Genomic DNA, 17,562 nt, shown 5'->3' with positions numbered 1-17,562 from the left:
GCCTCGAATACCTCAGAAATGTGCTCTGCGCGCTGTGCAGCTATTGAAACACGTTGCACCAAGGCCTACGTCGCAACGTACCGCAGGTCAGTCTCCAGGTCATCCAGCCGGTCCTGCTCCTCTGTACGTATTCTCAACACATGCCTTGAGCGTGAAGCGCCTCCTCTCTTTGCCTCTTAGGATCCTCTTGCGGGAAGAAGCATGGCGACAGATTCCTCTTGCGGGAAGAAGCATGGCGACAGATTCTTCATCGCCCAATTCCAGCTGTGGATCGACGGCATTATAAGCGCAGGCAATTGGAACATACCCTTCGCGCCACTACACCTCACAATATACGCCACATGGTCGACGGCGCCTCTCACCGGGTAGAAGTGTAGAAAGGTCGGCTAGTCAGACCTGCAGGGTGAGATGATACTGCTGACAGGTTCTCCAGGGCTGTCCGTGCTGATTCTTGTATGGTAATCGTCACTTACGACCCAATAGAGCTTACTATGGCTCTAGCCAGCTGGTTCCACCACAAGGGCAAGGCTTTGTACAAGGACAAGGTTCTCGATCTGATTGATCGTTCCGACAGCCTCCACTACCGCTAGTCTTTGTTTGCTCTACTCTACCCAGGCACTCTGTATAACTTTGGCTTCACCGAGGTGGAGCTGGACTACTTCATCACTGGCAGCGAGCACGAGTACCGCTAGCGTACTAGGCAGACTGGCCAGAACACTAACCCGACCGATGGTCAGATCCGTGCTCGCAACAAGAACCGTAACAAGGCAATGCGTATGCAGTAGGTCGGAGGGAAGGGAAAGGATAGCACGAGAGTACTTAGAGTGTACGTATGATTGGGCCAAAGAAAACGGTGACCATGCACCTATGGTACAGGCAAAGTACCTCTTTGGTGCTGTCTATCAAGACAGCTTGCATTCGGCGGCCCATTGCGCCCGTGATGTTATGGTGGTTGATCCTGCGCATCGTAGCTTATTGATATTGGTGGGATCGACTGATTTAGGAGGTAGCGCGCTACGGGAGCCATGATCGCACCGTCTACTAACTGCAGCCTGAGCTTCACGATCACACTGCATGTCAGGTGCTCTACAGGATGTCTCTTGTCCTTCCATATCGTTTTGCCTTGCTCTACCGCTGTGTGCTCGGGATCCGCTTACCTTGCTGTGTAAACCGGCTTGATGTGCTCAGACCGCGTGCGCTTCCCCTCGTTCTTTTGCTGCTCAAGTCTTCGCGCGGTCGGCGGATCAAGGGCCCATGACTTGGGTCGACTTTCTAAGAGAGTGACGATTCTCCGAACTGACCAGCGCTTGGTGTAGATGTGCACAGGCTCGTAGTACGTCAACTGGAGGTCCTGGAAGCCTCGAATTGATGGTTGCCGAGTAACCACTTCCCAGAAGACGGCTCTTCAGCGTTCACAGAGGTCAGACCCGACTCGCGAAACTTTCATCGGCAGATTGAGAGTCGTTCAGGTAGCAAGCGACGCTGGAGCTGTTGGGGTCATGCGCTTCTAGTCCGGACAGATTTCGATAGTGGAGGCATGGTATGGTCGATTTAACACAGATTGTGATGAAAGACAGGAAAATCTAGACTCGACAGTAGGTAAAAGCAGTCGTTCTGGAGAATGCGCGGGAGTCCTCGTTGTGCTCAGACTTCTCGCGAACCTGGAACGCCATACATATGTCACGGCCTTGACCAAAAATTTCAGTTCTAGTACGGCAGCCCCCCCTATGCTGCTATATTCTTCCACAACGGCAAAAAAGGACTTCAAGGAGTGTTTGCTGTAGAGACGCTATCTGCGCTTGGCTTCGGCCAAAAATCAAGGTTTCTAGAGAGAAGCTCCCTACCCGCTAATAGTTGTTAGCACAGAGTTGATGCTAACGGCTGCAGAGGGCTTACGTTCGAACGAGTGGCCTTAGGATTGTGTAGTTGTCGTACTGCAATCCCACGCTCTCTGTGAAGCAGAAGGTTAGATTGTGAGATGACCTTGGGCCGAATCAGAAGGTACATACACCACTGAGCTGCTACTTGTTAGTGTTGATTAGACAGTGAAAGCTGGAAGCGAAGTACCTAAAGGAGCAGAATGTCCTGATTGGATGGAAATAGTGATATTAAACGCAACTATATCGCCTTTTGAAATGACTGCCAGGTAGTCTGATTGGGAAGAAGTCAGGTCTACTTCAAGCCGTTCAAGGTTCCCAGAGCTGCGACACCCACAGATCAGAGTGAGCCATGTACGGCGCCTTGGATGGCACAGAATGCGTTGCGACGACTTCAAATTCATCGTTCAGCATCCCTTGCTGTGGTGCCGTCGAAGTCTCGCGTCGAGCCACCCGGGACTTCTTCAAGACGGTATTCTGCGAGGTACAGCAACACGGTAAAGATCGTCGTTAATCAAAAAAGTCGTTTCCAACCCCTTGCGTTGCCTGTCCATGCCGAGTTCTTGCCTGCGCCGTCGTTGTGAAGCAGGAGACTGCTGCGAATCGTCCCGCTGACGTAAGACTGGACTGGATCTGGCGTCTCCCTTTCGTTTCAGAGAGCAGACCGTCGACAACATGGCATTTCACCCGATTGTTGGTCCGGGCCATGGCAATATGATCACAGACGGTGTACGGCACTTAAAGAGATCTGAAGATAAATTCTATATGCGAACCTGTGAATCGTGTGAATACTTTGTGCTCCGATTGCATGCATGCGTCAAGGTCTTGTCTACAGAGCTTTGTGATCGAAGGCGGTATCATAGTGATCCATGCCAACGACATGCACGCCCGCACTTCGTGAAACTGTCCAGAGTCAACGATACCTCCTCCTCTCCAAGCAACGTCTCCGATGTTTTGGTCGTACCTGCTCCATAGTTCGTGCTCGGCATGCCGTCTTCCTCATCCGAGCCGCTCATAGCAGGACCGACACTCGCATCTCGCAATGTCAACAACACGATCCGTACAAAAGTACAGCTCGTCCGCAAGATGGTCACGCATCGAAAGTCCAGAACGCGAAGTGGCTGACTGATGCATCACGCCAACGTGTCGCTTGAGACCCCACTTCGGCACATGTCAGCCGCAACCTCAAGCACGAACCTGCCTGACCCATGCCATCAGTCAGGAGCTCTTCATGATCAACGTCCACGACCACGCTCGCTCACAGTTGTATCTTCTCGTCCGTCCTTGAAAAGTCCTGCCCATCTGACCAAGTCTCACGGCGACCCCCAGCAAGAGCTAGTAATCGTTCCAGCATGGCTGCGCAACAACCTCAAGTTCAGCCGTGCCGATACAAGACCGGCAAGACACTTGGAGCTGGCTCCTACAGTGTAGTGAAAGAGTGCGTTCACATCGATACTGGACGATACTATGCGGCGAAGGTCATCAACAAGCGCCTCATGGCGGGGCGCGAACACATGGTCCGGAATGAGATTGCAGTGCTCAAGAGAGTGTCAATGGGGCATCAAAACATCTTGACGTTGGCCGATTACTTCGAGACAATGAACAATCGTGAGGATCTCTCTGTGCGAAAGATCGTATGCCGTACTGATATGGTTGTCGCAAAGTCTACCTTGTCACAGATCTTGCCCTTGGCGGCGAGCTGTTCGATCGCATATGCCGAAAAGGTTCATACTACGAGTCTGACGCTGCCGACCTGATCAGAGCTACTCTCTCAGCAGTAGCATACCTTCACGACCATGGCATTGTACATCGCGACCTCAAACCAGAGAACCTCCTCTTCCGAACGCCCGAAGACAACGCAGATCTTCTTCTCGCCGACTTTGGTCTTGCCCGTATCATGGATGAAGAGCAGTTTCACGTTTTGACGACTACATGCGGTACGCCAGGATACATGGCACCCGAGATATTCAAGAAGAGTGGACATGGTAAGCCTGTAGATGTGTGGGCGATTGGTGTCATTACATATTTCTTGCTCTGTGGATACACTCCCTTCGACAGGGACAGCAATCTGGAAGAGATGCAAGCCATTCTTGTCGCGGACTACAGCTTTACACCTATCGAATACTGGCGCGGCGTGAGCATGTCTGCACGACAATTCATCAAGCGATGCCTCACGATTGACCCAACCAAGCGTATGACAGCACACGAAGCTCTTACGCACGAATGGATTGCCGGCCCAGAAAGTGGTCGTGGCGACGAAGATCTGCTGCCTACTGTCAAGCAGAACTTCAATGCTCGGCGAACTCTGCACAAAGCAATCGATACGGTTCGCGCGATCAACCAGCTTCGAGCTGGAGGTATGGGCATGATGGACGGCTCAATGTCCATGAACCCAGAGCCTCTTAAGGCGGCCGCGGCCAAGTCGATCTCAGACGAGATAAAGCCCGCAGACGAGGACGTTGATATGAGAGATGCTCCCCACCCCGAGGCTGTTCAACCTGTCGACTCGATGGACCCAAGAGGCAATGCCAAGGGACAGACACAAGCACAGATTGAGGAGCAGCAGAAGCGGCAGCAACAGGCCATTGCAGGTCTTTGGCAGAATAAACAGCAAGGACAAGCAGCATAAGATAAGTGAGAAGAATCGACGGCCGTCCAGCATGAAAGAATTGCGGAAAACGAGGTGGACGTTCTGTTACGCGGCACTTTCGCTCTTGATACCCAGAGCATATGAGCAGCCAAGCTCGCAAGGCATATTTGCACTGCAAACGAATGGCCAAGAGTAATGTTCAATGACTACTTAAGTACCCGGTTTCTTGGGCTCAAATTCACTCACGGAAAGCAGCTAAAATCGTTCTAACGCCTTCTAGCGTCTTGGGGTGTGACACTGGTGGATTCATTTCATCGCTGTGTACACGCTTTTGCCCACAGCGTGGCCATCGCGTGTCCATATTCGGATGACATCACGGCATGCTAGGCTGGCCATGAAAGGCTCTGAATAGACCAGATCTCAGGCATCTAGGCACATATAGTATCCGTGCACTGTCCGTGCACTGTCCGTGCACTGCTCGTGGACATCGTGGGCGAATATCCGCCCATCTGTCCACACGGTGGACACGTTCTGTGGGTGTAGGATTGTATCAGTGGGTTGCATCTCTAGACTCGATCTTCTCCGCACGCTCGCCCGCTTCATTTCCCTTAGTTCCGAAAGCGACGAAAGGCGTGCCATGCAGGCCCATCCTAGCTTGACCACACGACAATCAATGCCGCCAGACGCCGGGGTCCTGGACTACACCGACATCATGCCGCCTCTACTGCACGCCTCCTTCCTTCCCACCACTCCTTCCTGTTGAAGCTACCTCCAACAAAGAACGGTGCCATGCGATAGGCTTGCCATGTGATATAGCCCGTATCTGGGGGCGCAACAGATGGTCCGCTTCCCCAGCTTTCCTCCATCTGGAGTAGCATCGGCGGGGAACTGCAGGGTTGGATCCTTCCCCCAGGTCGTGCACGTTTCTTGAGGTTTTCTGCTACATCCTTGGACGGCACAGAAGTCGGACCACCTACATACTCGATCTTTTCTTCCGGGACTGATGATGCCGAAGATATATAACGTAGGATCCCAGGTTGTCTTTTTCTGCTAGCCTTTTTGCCAGTCACTCTCTCTGCATCGTTCAGCATGCATTCTCTCGTTCAACTGACGGCACTGCTCACTGCAGGGGCAATTGCATCAGCACGCCCCGGCAACAGTAACGGGCAGGGTGGCTCACAACACCATGGACCACAGGACGGCCAAAGCTGTTCTTCGATAACAGCAGATCAGGTCACAGCCATGCGCAATAACAGCCTCTTCACCCGATGGAGACCTCAAAGCCACTTTTTAGCACCTGCCGGCTGGATGAACGACCCTTGCGGCGCTGTCTACGATCCGACTCGTGACGAGTACCACCTATCCTACCAATGGCACCCCGAGCACTTCAACTGGGGCAACATCTCCTGGGGCAGCGCAACAAGTAAGGACCTGATCACCTGGACGGATCGTGGCAGCTGGAAGGGTAGAGACGCCCTCATCCTCAGTCCTTCTGGCAATGGCAGCTTCCCGGAAGCATATGATGGTCTGGGTATCTTCTCTGGCACTGTACAGCCTGTGAACCTCAAGGGCGAAGTGAACGGTGATCTACTTGCTTTCTACACTTCTGTGAGCTATCTGCCTACGAACTGGCAGATCAACTATCAACCGCATACCGAGTCGCAGAGTCTGGCGATTAGCCATGATGGAGGTAAGACTTGGGAGCAATATGCCGATAACCCAGTCATTGATGCCACGACGGAGACGGCACCGATGAACTGGAACGTCACTGGTTTCCGTGATCCATTCTTTGAGCCACTCCCGGAGCTCGATGCCATCCTTGGAGTATCTGAGCCACATTACTATGCTGTCTTCGGCTCAGGTATCAAGGGCGTTGGCCCCAGAATGCCGTTGTGGTCTGCACCAACATCTGATCTCACGAATTGGACTTTCCTCGGAGCACTCTGGGAGCCTGCAAAGAACACATCTGTTGGTCCCGTCCTATCGACCGGCTCCTATGCCTTCAACTTCGAAGTCTCCGGCTTCTTCCCACTTCCCGACAGCAAGGGCAACCAGCACTGGTTCGTCAACATGGGTACCGAAGGCGGGAACGTATCATTTCACCAGTCGGCACAATGGGCTCTCTGGAACGGCGGCGAGGTCACTCGTCGCGAGAACGGCAGTGCTCACTTCACGCCCAGCTACGGCGGCGCAGGTGACTGGGGCAGTGGCTACGCCCTCAGCAGCTTCAACGACACCAAGTACAACCGCCGCGTCCAGTATGCCTGGATCAAGGAAGACTTTGTTGGCGCTGGTGGTCTCTTCAGTGCCCAACAACAAGGGTTCCAAGGCGCTCTATCCCTTCCACGTGAACTCTTCGTGCACGAGGTTGAGAACGTCGAGGCCACCACTGAGCTCAAAGAGGCCAAAACCTCAGTAGTCGGCGACGATGGCATCGCACGCACCCTCGGCGTTCGCCCTCTCTGCGATGTCGTGGACGGTCTCCGCTCCTGCGCGCAGCACCAGTCCTACCCTTGCACAACCTATACCTCCCCAGAGATCCTGGCCGCTCAAGCCTCGTCCCACATGGAACTAAAAGCGACCATAAGCTCCTTCACCGGCCCCTTCGGCCTTCGCTTTGCAGCTTCCCCAGACCGCCAAGAATACACCACAGTCAGCTATCAACCCTCCAACCATACCATCCTCGTCGAACGTCTTCACAGCAGTAACATCGTCGAGTTCAACAACGCTACCATAACCGGCTACTTCGACCCCTACACAGTCCACGGCAAGACTGAGGCGATAGTTATAGACATTTTCCTCGACGGCTCGATCGCCGAAATCTATGTCAACGAGCGATTTGCACTGTCAGCGAGAATCTACCCAAGCATGGAGTGCAGTACTGGTTATGGTGTTTATGTTGCCGATGGCGCAAATGTCACATTTGAGAGCATCGAGGCCTGGGTTGGAACGAAGAATGTTTGGCCTGAAAGACCGCTTGACAGTAGCTCGCAGCTGGTGTGGGACTCTGCTGAGCCGACCAACAACTACACGTGGTGGACGGGGAACTGAAAACGCTGGTGTATGAGTCGAGTTGGTAGCACATTGTACATAGATTACCTGTATAGTCGCAAAATATCATTATTAACCATGTGATGCATCTCGAGATCGAGGCGTACCGAAGTGACAGAGACTAGCTCTGTCCTCGGTGGCTGTCCCTTCATTCCATATCATTAAAATCATATCCTCACTCCCCGCATGGTCCTCCTGTCGTGAAATTGGGTATCTCTGTATTCGTGATCACCTCAGGCTTAGACCAATGGCTTCTTGGCGAGCCTCATGGCAACGTTGATGATGCTGGAGGTCGCGATGACGTGAGCAAGAGTGCGTGGGGCATCGACGTTGAAGACGTATGCTGGGTAGAAGCTAGCAACAATGTCAGTAGAGTCTTAATCGAATCAGCAATTGCAGGACTCACATGAAGCACTTGCTGATGACGTGCAGACCAAGCAAGTTGATCAAAGTCTGGTCACCTGGAGCCATGACCTGTGCCAACGCAGCAGTAACGGCCCACCCTGGGAACATTTCCATCAGGTTAGAGTGTGCCGAGTACAGACGCAGAGGAAGACCCTGGAGGTTGGCGACCTGCTTTCGTGGGTACCTGTTGTCCAGTCCCTTCTCGTTACCAGCGGCCTTTGCTGCAGCGCTGCCTGCGCCAGTCAGAGCGTAGGTGACAGTGACGTAGAGACCTGCGAGTGCTGCGATCTTGCCAGTCTGTGGGATGGTGGAGGTGGTTCCGGCGGAGCCAAGGAAGCCAACGGTGCTGATAACGCCGTTGACTGCCTTCTCGACCAGACCGCCGTTCTGGGCGATCCAGCTGGTTACTGGTACTGCAGCGAGGAACAGACCGCCGAAACCGAAGAGTGCGAGGCCTGCTGGATTGACGCTACGAAAGGTCAGCGCATTTTCTTACATCATGCGATTGATCCACAACTTACACGCCATCCTCCTTGAGCTTCGCAACAACGGTGTCTGCTGCATCCTTGGCCTCTCGCTCTACCTTGCGGCCAGCCTCCTTTGCATCTTCCTTGGCTTCCTGACCAAACTCCTTCGCGGTCTGGCCTGCCTGGTTGCCGTACCTCTTCGCAGTCTGGCCTGCCTCTTGAGCAAACTCACTGGCCTCCTGACCAAGCTCACGGCCGGCCTGCTTTGTTTCCTCGCCAAAGTCCTTGGCCTTGTCGGTAGCTCCGCTGTTGTTCGACATTATGGTGTGTGTTGTGGTAGCACTTGGGTTGAGGTTCTTTGTATTGGGACTTGGTCGTTCTTTTGATGGTCTGATATGACAGATAAACGTGAAGTCTGGAACAAACAAATAACAAGAAGTGAACTTACACGGCAGGTGAGCTCGATCAAAAGTGAGCGCACCCTCGGCTGGAAGGCTCGAAGCAGGCAAGGACGTCCCCGCTCAGAAAGTCAATCACGAACATGACGGTGTAGCAAATCTGCGATGCGCCAACGGCATCTCACTATCAGGTTTCGCGCAGATGTCGAAGCCAAACAGCCATCACGGCAAGCGCCCGCGTGTAGAGGCGTCGTTCGAGGCACGGGTGGACTGCGCGTTCGTCCTGGAGCTGTGAGGTGACGTGGTACTGGCGTTAGACGTGGTACTGGCGCTAGACGTGCCGCACCGCGAGCTTGTTCGAATGCTGTGTTACTCCTGCTTTCTGCTTTCTGCAACAATCGGGCCAGTCGTGGTGGGAGTGGAAGTAGCGAGCCGCGTGTAAGACAGAGCACGGCAGCTGCGGCGCTGCCATTGTTGTTGTATGCATCGGCAGATCCGTTGGGCATCAAGATATCTCCCATTAGCGTGCACCGTATCGCTGATGTTCAAGCAGCATAAAAAGATGTGCATCGAAGCTCGTCAAGATATGTCGAAGTCAGCGAGAGGACACGCCATACGGCTCAGCTGCGCCTCTGCCTTCTGCGCATCCAGTATACCAGTACATAATCCATTTGTCAAGCGATAGATCTGGTCTATCGAGGAGACGGAACCGAGTTATCGCTTGGAGAGGCTTGAAGAGCACCAGAGGACCAGAGCCGGGACGTTGAACATTTGGAGATACAAGATCGGACAACCTCAGAACTGTCTCAACTGTCCGTCGCCGTCCACAGCCTCAGCTCAGACATTTTGTAGAGCTGACAGTCTTCTTCACTCCAGTATCGACGGTATTGGTATAGTAGCGGTAACTTATTTGACGACGAGGCATGATGGCAATGACAAACAGTGGACAAGAAGCAGATGAAATTGGAACCGTGGTTTGTAATTTGTCCTGTGGCTGAGACTAGAACTAACCTAAAGCTACACCCTCCAAGACAAGGCCGTGGCCCGTGGGTCTTGACATGTGAGATCATAATGTTCCCGAGATTCGGCACCCGCGCTGCTTCCTCGTCTTGACCGCAATCACGTCCAAATCGCCATCGCTCTCAGCGCAGGCCGCCACACATCAAATATTGAATACAACCATATTCAATCGATGACAATTGCATTCTCCTGACTCTGCTTCTCCGCCAGCCTATCCCACACCTGCTCCGCAAGCTCGGCGTCAGCCTTCGCAATGCTGCGATACTTCTTCAACTGATCACGTTTCAGCGCCGACAGCTCACCCGGCCTAGCGCTGGTTGGCTCTATCCTTCTGAGCATCTCATCATCTGCAGCTTTCAGGCGTTTCTCAGCCTCGCGGAGGAAGTCCCAGAGGTCACGAGGAGCCATCTGCATCACCTCGTACCTGGATCTCGGTTCTTGGAGCAGACGATTGGCTGGAGCGGTGACCGGAGGACTGGACTCGATTTTTATGGGTACGTGGGATAGGGTTGGAGAGACTGGAGGACTGTCGACCTTGGCAATGGTGACGGATCCGTCCGAGTCTTCTGGCGGCTCTGGCGATGATTGCAAGACGCTGTTTCGAGGCGCTTCATTCACCGCAGGCTCCGGCGTCGCCTGATAGATGCTGCTTCGTCGCGGCTCGACTGTTCTCCGCAGGACATCGGAGAGTGTTTCTTGTTCTACGACCTCGGCAGCCTGAGACCTTCCCAGTGTCTGGCTAGGCGACACTGGCCTGGCCTCAGCGATCTCGAATGCCCTATCGAGATCACTTTCCCCGTAAATCCTAGGCGGACTATGCGGAACTCTCCTGGTTCGCTCATGGATGGCTTGCCTCAACGCCGTTACAGCTAAAGCAGGATATCTAGGCGTCGCGACAGCAAGCCTTCTCATGGGCACAAGGATTCGGTGAGTAGCCCAGTCGCGAGGCTCTGCTCGTGTGCCTTTGCTGGTGTGGACCCATAGATTCTTGGGAATTGCTGCATGGCATGGTATCTGCCAAAGATGCTGGATCGTGTCAAGTAAGCTGTCGCGCTCGGCTTTGCCCTTCTCCTTACAGCTGGCATATGGCCTTGTCTGAAGAAGGCCTTCTACTCTCTCGATTCGCTTTCGCCGTTTCAGCGGAGTCTCTTCTTGTGGCTCTGGAGATCGACGCTTTGTGGTGGAAGTTGGCAGGCCGTCCGCTGAAGCAGACAGAGGAGATCGTGGAGATTGCTGCTCGAGATCCATGGCGAATCCGTCTCCAGAATCGGTACTTTCGGCTCCAGGCGCTGATGTCTCGTTGAACGATGGTACTCCGGCCTCTGCAACTGGAAACTCAGCCCGAGTCGCCAACTTCCGCCTTCTGCTTTCGTTGAGCACGGTTCCGCGAGAGAGCATTTCTGCTTCTCGATCCAGCTCCTCTTGTGCAAGATGATTCAGCCACTGGCCCGGGGTGCCTGCCTGCGACGGCTCATACAGGCCATCCTCCGCATCACGCCTCGCTTCTAGCTGCTGCACGATTCTCATATGCTCTTCGACGGCCATCGACTCCGGAGACATAGCGGAGTCGCCTGGAGTATCATTTGGCGTGCAGAAGAGGGGACTTTCAGGCACTACATCCGAGCGGAGTATCTGATTTATGTCATTGAAAGCCGGGACAGTCGGCCACGCTGTTGGCCTTGGTGAGTCTCGGATTGGCAGCTTCCCACGTCTTCTGGTCTCAGGTGACTCCCGTCTGATCTCTCTGATCTCTCCAGGCTCTGCTGTGGTCTGGCGACTCCATAACATGTTGGCAGCCGGGGGGCTGCTGCTGTGGTGGCTGGCGCTCTCTTTCTTGTTCTGTGATTGACATTTGGGAGAATGGACTGTCCACAGACGTCTCCGTGCTGTGTTCGCCAGCTCTAGCATCCGACTGTCCATTACTGGTCTGTTGAGCCTCCTCGACAGCTCCTGTAGCCACATCGGTGACGATGATCTGCCTTCCACCTCTATTAGGATGGACATCTATGGCTTTATGAAATTCCTCACTACGAGGTTGTACAGGTTGGTATGTTCCAGTAGGAGCAACTATTCGATAGCCATTCGCGAGCCTTCTGACTGGTATATTTCCAGCACGAAAGACGGATGCAGTAGCGTTAGCATCTACAGTACTCTTTCGTCTTTGTAGCGTGTTCTGACTTAACGCCATTATAGGTTTTATGTTCGTCTATGTCTATATGTACGTCCAAGCTGATGCGGTGTGCATGAAAGGGAAGCAGGAGACGAGAGGAAAGATGCCTCTTCTTATACCATTCACCACGCAGAATTGAGTTTGAAAACTATAGTCATAATTCTTGTGTTCTCCACTTTTTGTGACTGGAACTTGCAGACCGCTTTCCTGTGTCGCCCAATGGGCAGCTTTGGCAGAGACATTGCTGCAGCCAGGTCACATTGCTACATCTTTCCCGAGGAATGGTTGGAGGAATGTGAGAAAAGTGGGTTATTGACGCAGACTTCTTTGCAAATCATCGATATTGTGCAGAATTGCAGGGGTGCAAGCGTCGACAAAACAGGTTTCTGTAAGAGGAGTCATATCGGAAACATGCCAGGAAAGAAAAGAGTCGAACGAATATCTCCCAGCCGTTCGAATGATGATGACGATGGACCCATGACCTACATGTACGTTGCCTCTGCCGAGGTCATAGCATCCTGACATATCGAATATATCGGATGTATCGAATAGAACCAATAGACCGAGTAGTCAGCAGGGTTCTAACAGTTCTCATAGTTCTAACAGATCGAACAGATCGAATGTTCAATCAAACGCTCTCACGAACAACGCAACTGACTCAAGCAATCGATCGGAACCACGGCGACTGGTGACAAAGTTCGTTGCCATGATGAACGAGCAGCAACCTGTTCGAGAGTCCCTAGAAGCGCAGCTCGCGCAACATGGAATTACCTACGCATCATGAGGCGCCAAAGCTTACTATGTCTTGCTCCAGTCTGCGCTATGCAGCTACGCGCCAGTAGGTCCAAACATGATCACTCCCTCCAAAGGCACGGCCGCGCGTTCGGTGGCAAAGAACAAGATTCACTTTGTCGACAGCGCATACCAGCACGCTCGACATTCGTGGAATGCTTTGTTTTATTGCTTTCTGCAGCATGATCATCGGCAAGAAATCCCTCCTTCGCCAGCGCTGAACACAACCAACGAGTACACCGAGGCGCCACATCGATCAGCTCCAGCAAGGCCCAATGCAATGACAAGGTCTAGATCCCCTTCATGCATCCATACCCCATCAACTTCTCCACCGCTTTCCGTTTCTTCACCTCATCGAGAGGCCCACTCTCCTTGAGCTTCCTCTCCTCAGGCGATAGTCTGTGCGTGTCGTACGACCATGAACCACCTGAGGACGAGCGACGTCTGCTGCTGATGCTAGAGGGGTAGGAGGAGTAGGAGAGCCATTCTTCGGTTTCGTAGCTTGGCCTTGAACTCGGCCTTGAGCTCGGTGTGTTTGAAGTCTTGTCTTTGCTCAGCACGGATTCTATGCTTGGTCTGTCGTTGGATCTAGTTGTGGTGGCTGGAAGGATATGTTAGGTTTGGAAGGGCGGGCGTTGCTTGTGAGGGAGATGAGAGGCTTACTGGATATGTTGGTGACGGAGAGGTATTGCTGATACTGGCGTTGTGACATAGTTGGTGTGTCTTACTTTGTCTGTCTTTGCAGGTTTGATCCCTGGACTTCCTGGCACTACTGCCTCTCAAGAATCGAGTCTCCAGAACGTATACACGAGACAAGACGAAACAAGAAAATCAACCCTCCAACCTCGCCCCAAACGAAGCCTTTTGCGTCTTTTATCTCACCTCTTCGTAGCTATCATAGCTATCTCCATCTCCATCTCGTTCGGGTCACACAGCTAAGCTGAGCTCCAAACGAGAAAAAATCGCGCATGGCCGAAAACGCTCAGCAGAACAAAGGAACACCGTGGCTGTGAAGTCCGGCAGCATCAAAGAGCCGTAATAAGTTGCCATATGCTGTGTTCCGCCGGACGAAGACGTCAGAAGTCACATAAAGTGCTGCATGTCCATCTCGTACGGTAGCGATGGACTGCCAAGGAATCGTGCACTGCCACGCTCGAGCACCGCCAGTAAATCGCTCAGTCACGATGGACAGCACAATCAATCTTGCTGCGTTCTTTGCTCGCGTGATCTTCATGAAGAGGTCGAAGGCGTGGCACAGTCCTTCTTTTGTTGGTGCTGATGCAAAAGTCTTGATCGGGATGATGAAGAAGCTGACAAAGATCTGGAGAAGAGAGTTTGCAGCTCGGGCTTCGTGGGCAGCAAGGTCTGGCAAGCGACGTGCTTGGACCTCACTGCGTGCTCACGCCCATAGGATTTATGAGACGAGACCGGCATCCGCCAGGCTGACACATACACTGCATCTCCATTCGAGACGAATCCTACAACGACAGAATAACACTCATAGACCCAAGGTCACCTCGACCCAAGTCCAAAAACATCCCTATCCCTCGGAGCGAGAAGTATCTTCTCGGTGGAAACTCCTCGCCTCCCGCATCGATTGTGCCAGACTCTTTCCCCCCTCCCCTTTCCCTTCCCCATCACCCACCCCGCCATCAACCCCACCATCAACCCCACCATCCGCCTCATCAGATCCCTAACCCTGACAAGTCTCCCGGTGCTTCTTGAAAACCTCCCGATACACATACTGCCTGTTACACTTCCTGCACCTCAGCTCCTGACACTTATGACCCCTAGTCTCACTCTGCGACAGGACAGCCTCGCAGTAATCGCACATCCACGTCCCAGTCTCGGGGTCCTGCGACATGCCCTGCGTGGGTGTGGAAGTAGAGCTTCTAGCTGGAGGTGGCGCGGCGGGCCTGTTGATAAGAATAGACGTTAACTCTTCTGACTCGGAAGCAGGCGACGAGACTCTGTCTCTCCAGCGAATGGAACTTACGAGGTACCATTCGTTTGCGCTGCTGGTGCTCCGGTCGAAAGTGGTCCTTGGCTTGGTGGTTGTGGTGTAGTGTTGGCTGGTCGAGGTTGCAAGGTTTGTGGTGGCGGTCTGAAGCCGTTGACGGGTGTGTGTGGTTGCGATGGGTAGTTGTTTGGCGTTACTCTGCCCGAGCCTGCCTGAATAGGGTAGACCGGGCGCTGCTGACCCGCTTGCTGCATCGGGTTCGGTGCCATCGAGACGGCAGGAAAGCCCGCTGGCTTGGCTGGCGAAGCGGTGCGTGGGAATGCCTGTTGCTGTGCCGAAGAGTTAGTCTGATAACCAACGGCGTTCGCAGCGGCGGTTTGCGCCACTGAGCGCGGTGGCAACGGGTATTGGGGTTGTGCCTGAGGCGTGTAGCGTTGTTGTGATTGCGGTGTTGACTGGTACGTCTGGCCGAAACCGCCGAATCCGCCTGGAGTCTGTGCTGGACGCTGATAGAATTGTCCAGCTGGAGTGGACCCAAAGCCACCCTGTGGCGCACCTGGGCGGGTGTACTGGTTCGGTTGGGTGTAATTCGGTCGTGGCGCGGTCGCGGTTGGTGTGCCGTACGAAAGTGGGTTGCTAGCTTGACGCTGGAACTGAGGCAATGCTGGTGTCTTCGCGCCAAATTGTTGACCGTAGCGTGTGTTGGCTGCCTGGCCGATCGCAGGTGTACGGTTTGCGGTGGTACTGTAATGCTGTCCGGCTGATGAGTTGGGTCGAGCAAGGCTGGCAATGCTCGATGCTGTGGCAAGTGCTTGTGCTTTTGCTAGCCGAGTGACCGAGTCTTCCTCCATGACACCCTTAATGTCTTTGGTGTGGAATTTGATGAGCTTCTTCACGCCGAGCTCAGACAGCTGATCACCGTCGAGCTTCGCTACAGCGTAAGGGGGAAGCTTCATGACCAGGTAGGCAATCTCGCGTTGGAGGCTGTAGTAAGTGTTGACTTCTTCCTCTGATGGCTCGTCTGGCTTACCCAGCTGCGATGCCACAATCGGAGCAGGTGATAGAGGTGTCCGCGAGGGTGCTGTCGAGGTCGCAAGGCTAGCAGTGCGGTTCCGTTGATACGATGCGAGAGTCTCGAGAAGTTCGGAGACTTTTTGCAGCACTTGCTCAACATCGGTCTTTGACTTGACGGGTTCTGGGTCGGGCGTGACGCTCTCGAGTGCCTCCACGTCTTCCATGACCTTGTCGAAATCATCGACCTCAATCGCTGAATCGTGATCGATACTCTCGAACGGCACCACTGAAGGTTCAGTCTCGTCCAGCAGTGCAGGATCGATCGCGAAGCTGTCGTTGAATCGTTTGTTACCAGTCTTGTGCCACCATACCAGATTCTTGGTCTCTTCGGGTACGACGGCATTCGAGTTGTCCATAGAAGGCGCAAAACTAGAGTACGCTCTTCGGAATAGTTCCTCCTCTTCTTTGGCCAATGCTTCCTCCAGAGCGGCTTTGTCAGGTCGTTGTGCAGGCTCACCGGCGCTGCTGCTAAGAGCACGATCGCGCTGCTTTCTCTTCTCTCGTGTCGCGTCGGCATCTGCGCCATCTTTACCACCATAGGCCAGCCAATTCCCCACGGTCAGGGACTGCACCGTATAGCCTGCACCTTTCTTGCTCCTTTGCACTGGATCTTTAAATTCCCACGTGACAGACTGATCTCGGGTGGAGGACCTCTTGTGTGCTTTTGGTGGTTGGAGTGCTGGCAAGTTGTACGGCGGAGGAAAGGCTTCCTCCAACGTCGGGCCTTTCTTGCTCTCCACCGGACCTGCGACGACCTTGGTAGCTGTGATGCCATTCGGGAGGCTCATCTCCTCTACGGGCAGCTCATTCTCAACGGCCGAGTCCCCACGAGCAGCTGATGGGTTCTGCATCGACGAGAAGAGCTGCTTGGGGGTGGGCGCATTGCCAAAGAGGGTGAGCACTGAGCCCGACTTGCTGGCTGACGTTGTTGCTGTTCCGGTGTCTGTAGGATGGCCATTCGCCAGTTCCTCCTTCTTGGTTGGCTTGGCCTGCCGTTCTTGCAGACCCAGGTACTGCGACTCCTTGTCCACGACATGTCTGATCAGCGACTCGAGTGCGTGGATCTTATGTAGGTGTTTCAGGTCATCCACCGATGGCCTGCCACCGGCATTACCATCTCTGTCTTTCGCCTTGGCACGGATCGAGGTCGCAAGCTGTTCGCATACGACAGCGGCATCGCTCTTGATTTGGTGTAGTGTAGTGTAGCTGGCATGGTCGAGGTTTGTGGCTATAGTAGAGGCCTCGCTGGCTGGCTCGGACAGTCTGGCCTTCTTTTGCTGTGGCTGATGGGAGGGAGCATTTGTGAAGGTGTGCTTGAGGAATGATGGCTCGGTGTCGTGTCTGTATCTGATCAGTCTGCGCCGCGTGGAATCTCACGGCATGTCCACATACTGTTCCAAGAGCTGTAGTATGTCCCTCTGTATCTGCCTCGTCCGCGATTGCAGTGTTGTTGCGGCTTCGGACACGTCAGCGGCATGTTCGCGCTTGCGCTTGTTGTTCGCGGCGTCGGAGAGGTCGATGTCGGCGGTGTCGTGGTGGGTCGGCGGGGCATGGTCGCCGTTGATTGCGAGTTGCGCCATGATTTACTGGAGCGCGTCGGCGTCGTGAAGTTCGGGCTGGGGGCTGGGGTCGCGTAGGAGGAACAACGCTGCTCACGTGTGTCGCACTGCACTCATGTCCGTCGCAAAACCCTGGACTGGTACTCAAGATATGGCCAAATGCAACGGATTGTAGAGGTGAGTGCGGGTGAAGGGAGTG

The 17,562-nt window shown here is 53.8% G+C and overlaps 7 protein-coding genes across 7 annotated transcripts; 3 read left to right on the top strand and 4 right to left on the bottom strand.

Moving 5' to 3' along the window:
- Positions 1 to 201: 201 nt before the first annotated feature.
- On the top strand, positions 202 to 692 carry CLAFUR5_13080 (uncharacterized protein; the record flags this gene model as incomplete). Its single annotated transcript, XM_047912228.1, has 3 exons — positions 202 to 365; positions 434 to 564; positions 616 to 692. The coding sequence occupies 3 exons, from the start codon at positions 202 to 204 to the stop codon at positions 690 to 692; spliced, it is 372 nt and encodes a 123-aa protein (XP_047768166.1).
- Positions 693 to 3,229: 2,537 nt separating this feature from the next.
- Positions 3,230 to 4,506, top strand: CLAFUR5_13079 (Calcium/calmodulin-dependent protein kinase cmkB; the record flags this gene model as incomplete). The annotated part of the gene is made up of 2 exons (XM_047912227.1): positions 3,230 to 3,485; positions 3,542 to 4,506. 2 exons carry the CDS (start codon positions 3,230 to 3,232, stop codon positions 4,504 to 4,506), a joined length of 1,221 nt encoding a protein of 406 aa, XP_047768039.1.
- A 1,050-nt stretch (positions 4,507 to 5,556) lies between these two features.
- CLAFUR5_13078 (Levanase) lies at positions 5,557 to 7,518 on the top strand (the record flags this gene model as incomplete). The annotated part of the gene is made up of 1 exon (XM_047912226.1): positions 5,557 to 7,518. One exon carries the CDS (start codon positions 5,557 to 5,559, stop codon positions 7,516 to 7,518), a length of 1,962 nt encoding a protein of 653 aa, XP_047768040.1.
- A 239-nt stretch (positions 7,519 to 7,757) lies between these two features.
- On the bottom strand, positions 7,758 to 8,710 carry CLAFUR5_13077 (uncharacterized protein; the record flags this gene model as incomplete). Its single annotated transcript, XM_047912225.1, has 3 exons — positions 7,758 to 7,872; positions 7,925 to 8,392; positions 8,445 to 8,710. The coding sequence occupies 3 exons, from the start codon at positions 8,708 to 8,710 to the stop codon at positions 7,758 to 7,760; spliced, it is 849 nt and encodes a 282-aa protein (XP_047768031.1).
- Positions 8,711 to 9,973: 1,263 nt separating this feature from the next.
- Positions 9,974 to 11,596, bottom strand: CLAFUR5_13076 (uncharacterized protein; the record flags this gene model as incomplete). The annotated part of the gene is made up of 1 exon (XM_047912224.1): positions 9,974 to 11,596. One exon carries the CDS (start codon positions 11,594 to 11,596, stop codon positions 9,974 to 9,976), a length of 1,623 nt encoding a protein of 540 aa, XP_047768032.1.
- Positions 11,597 to 13,060: 1,464 nt separating this feature from the next.
- CLAFUR5_13075 (uncharacterized protein) lies at positions 13,061 to 13,482 on the bottom strand (the record flags this gene model as incomplete). The annotated part of the gene is made up of 2 exons (XM_047912223.1): positions 13,061 to 13,371; positions 13,434 to 13,482. The coding sequence occupies 2 exons, from the start codon at positions 13,480 to 13,482 to the stop codon at positions 13,061 to 13,063; spliced, it is 360 nt and encodes a 119-aa protein (XP_047768033.1).
- A 1,280-nt stretch (positions 13,483 to 14,762) lies between these two features.
- Positions 14,763 to 17,384, bottom strand: CLAFUR5_13074 (uncharacterized protein; the record flags this gene model as incomplete). The annotated part of the gene is made up of 2 exons (XM_047912222.1): positions 14,763 to 17,145; positions 17,197 to 17,384. 2 exons carry the CDS (start codon positions 17,382 to 17,384, stop codon positions 14,763 to 14,765), a joined length of 2,571 nt encoding a protein of 856 aa, XP_047768034.1.
- Positions 17,385 to 17,562: the final 178 nt, after the last annotated feature.

Source organism: Fulvia fulva, chromosome 11 (genome assembly GCF_020509005.1).
Source record: "Fulvia fulva chromosome 11, complete sequence".
Lineage (NCBI taxonomy): Eukaryota > Fungi > Ascomycota > Dothideomycetes > Mycosphaerellales > Mycosphaerellaceae > Fulvia > Fulvia fulva.
The sequence above is the reverse complement of the archived record's forward strand: the minus strand, read 5'-3'. Positions and strand labels throughout refer to the sequence as shown.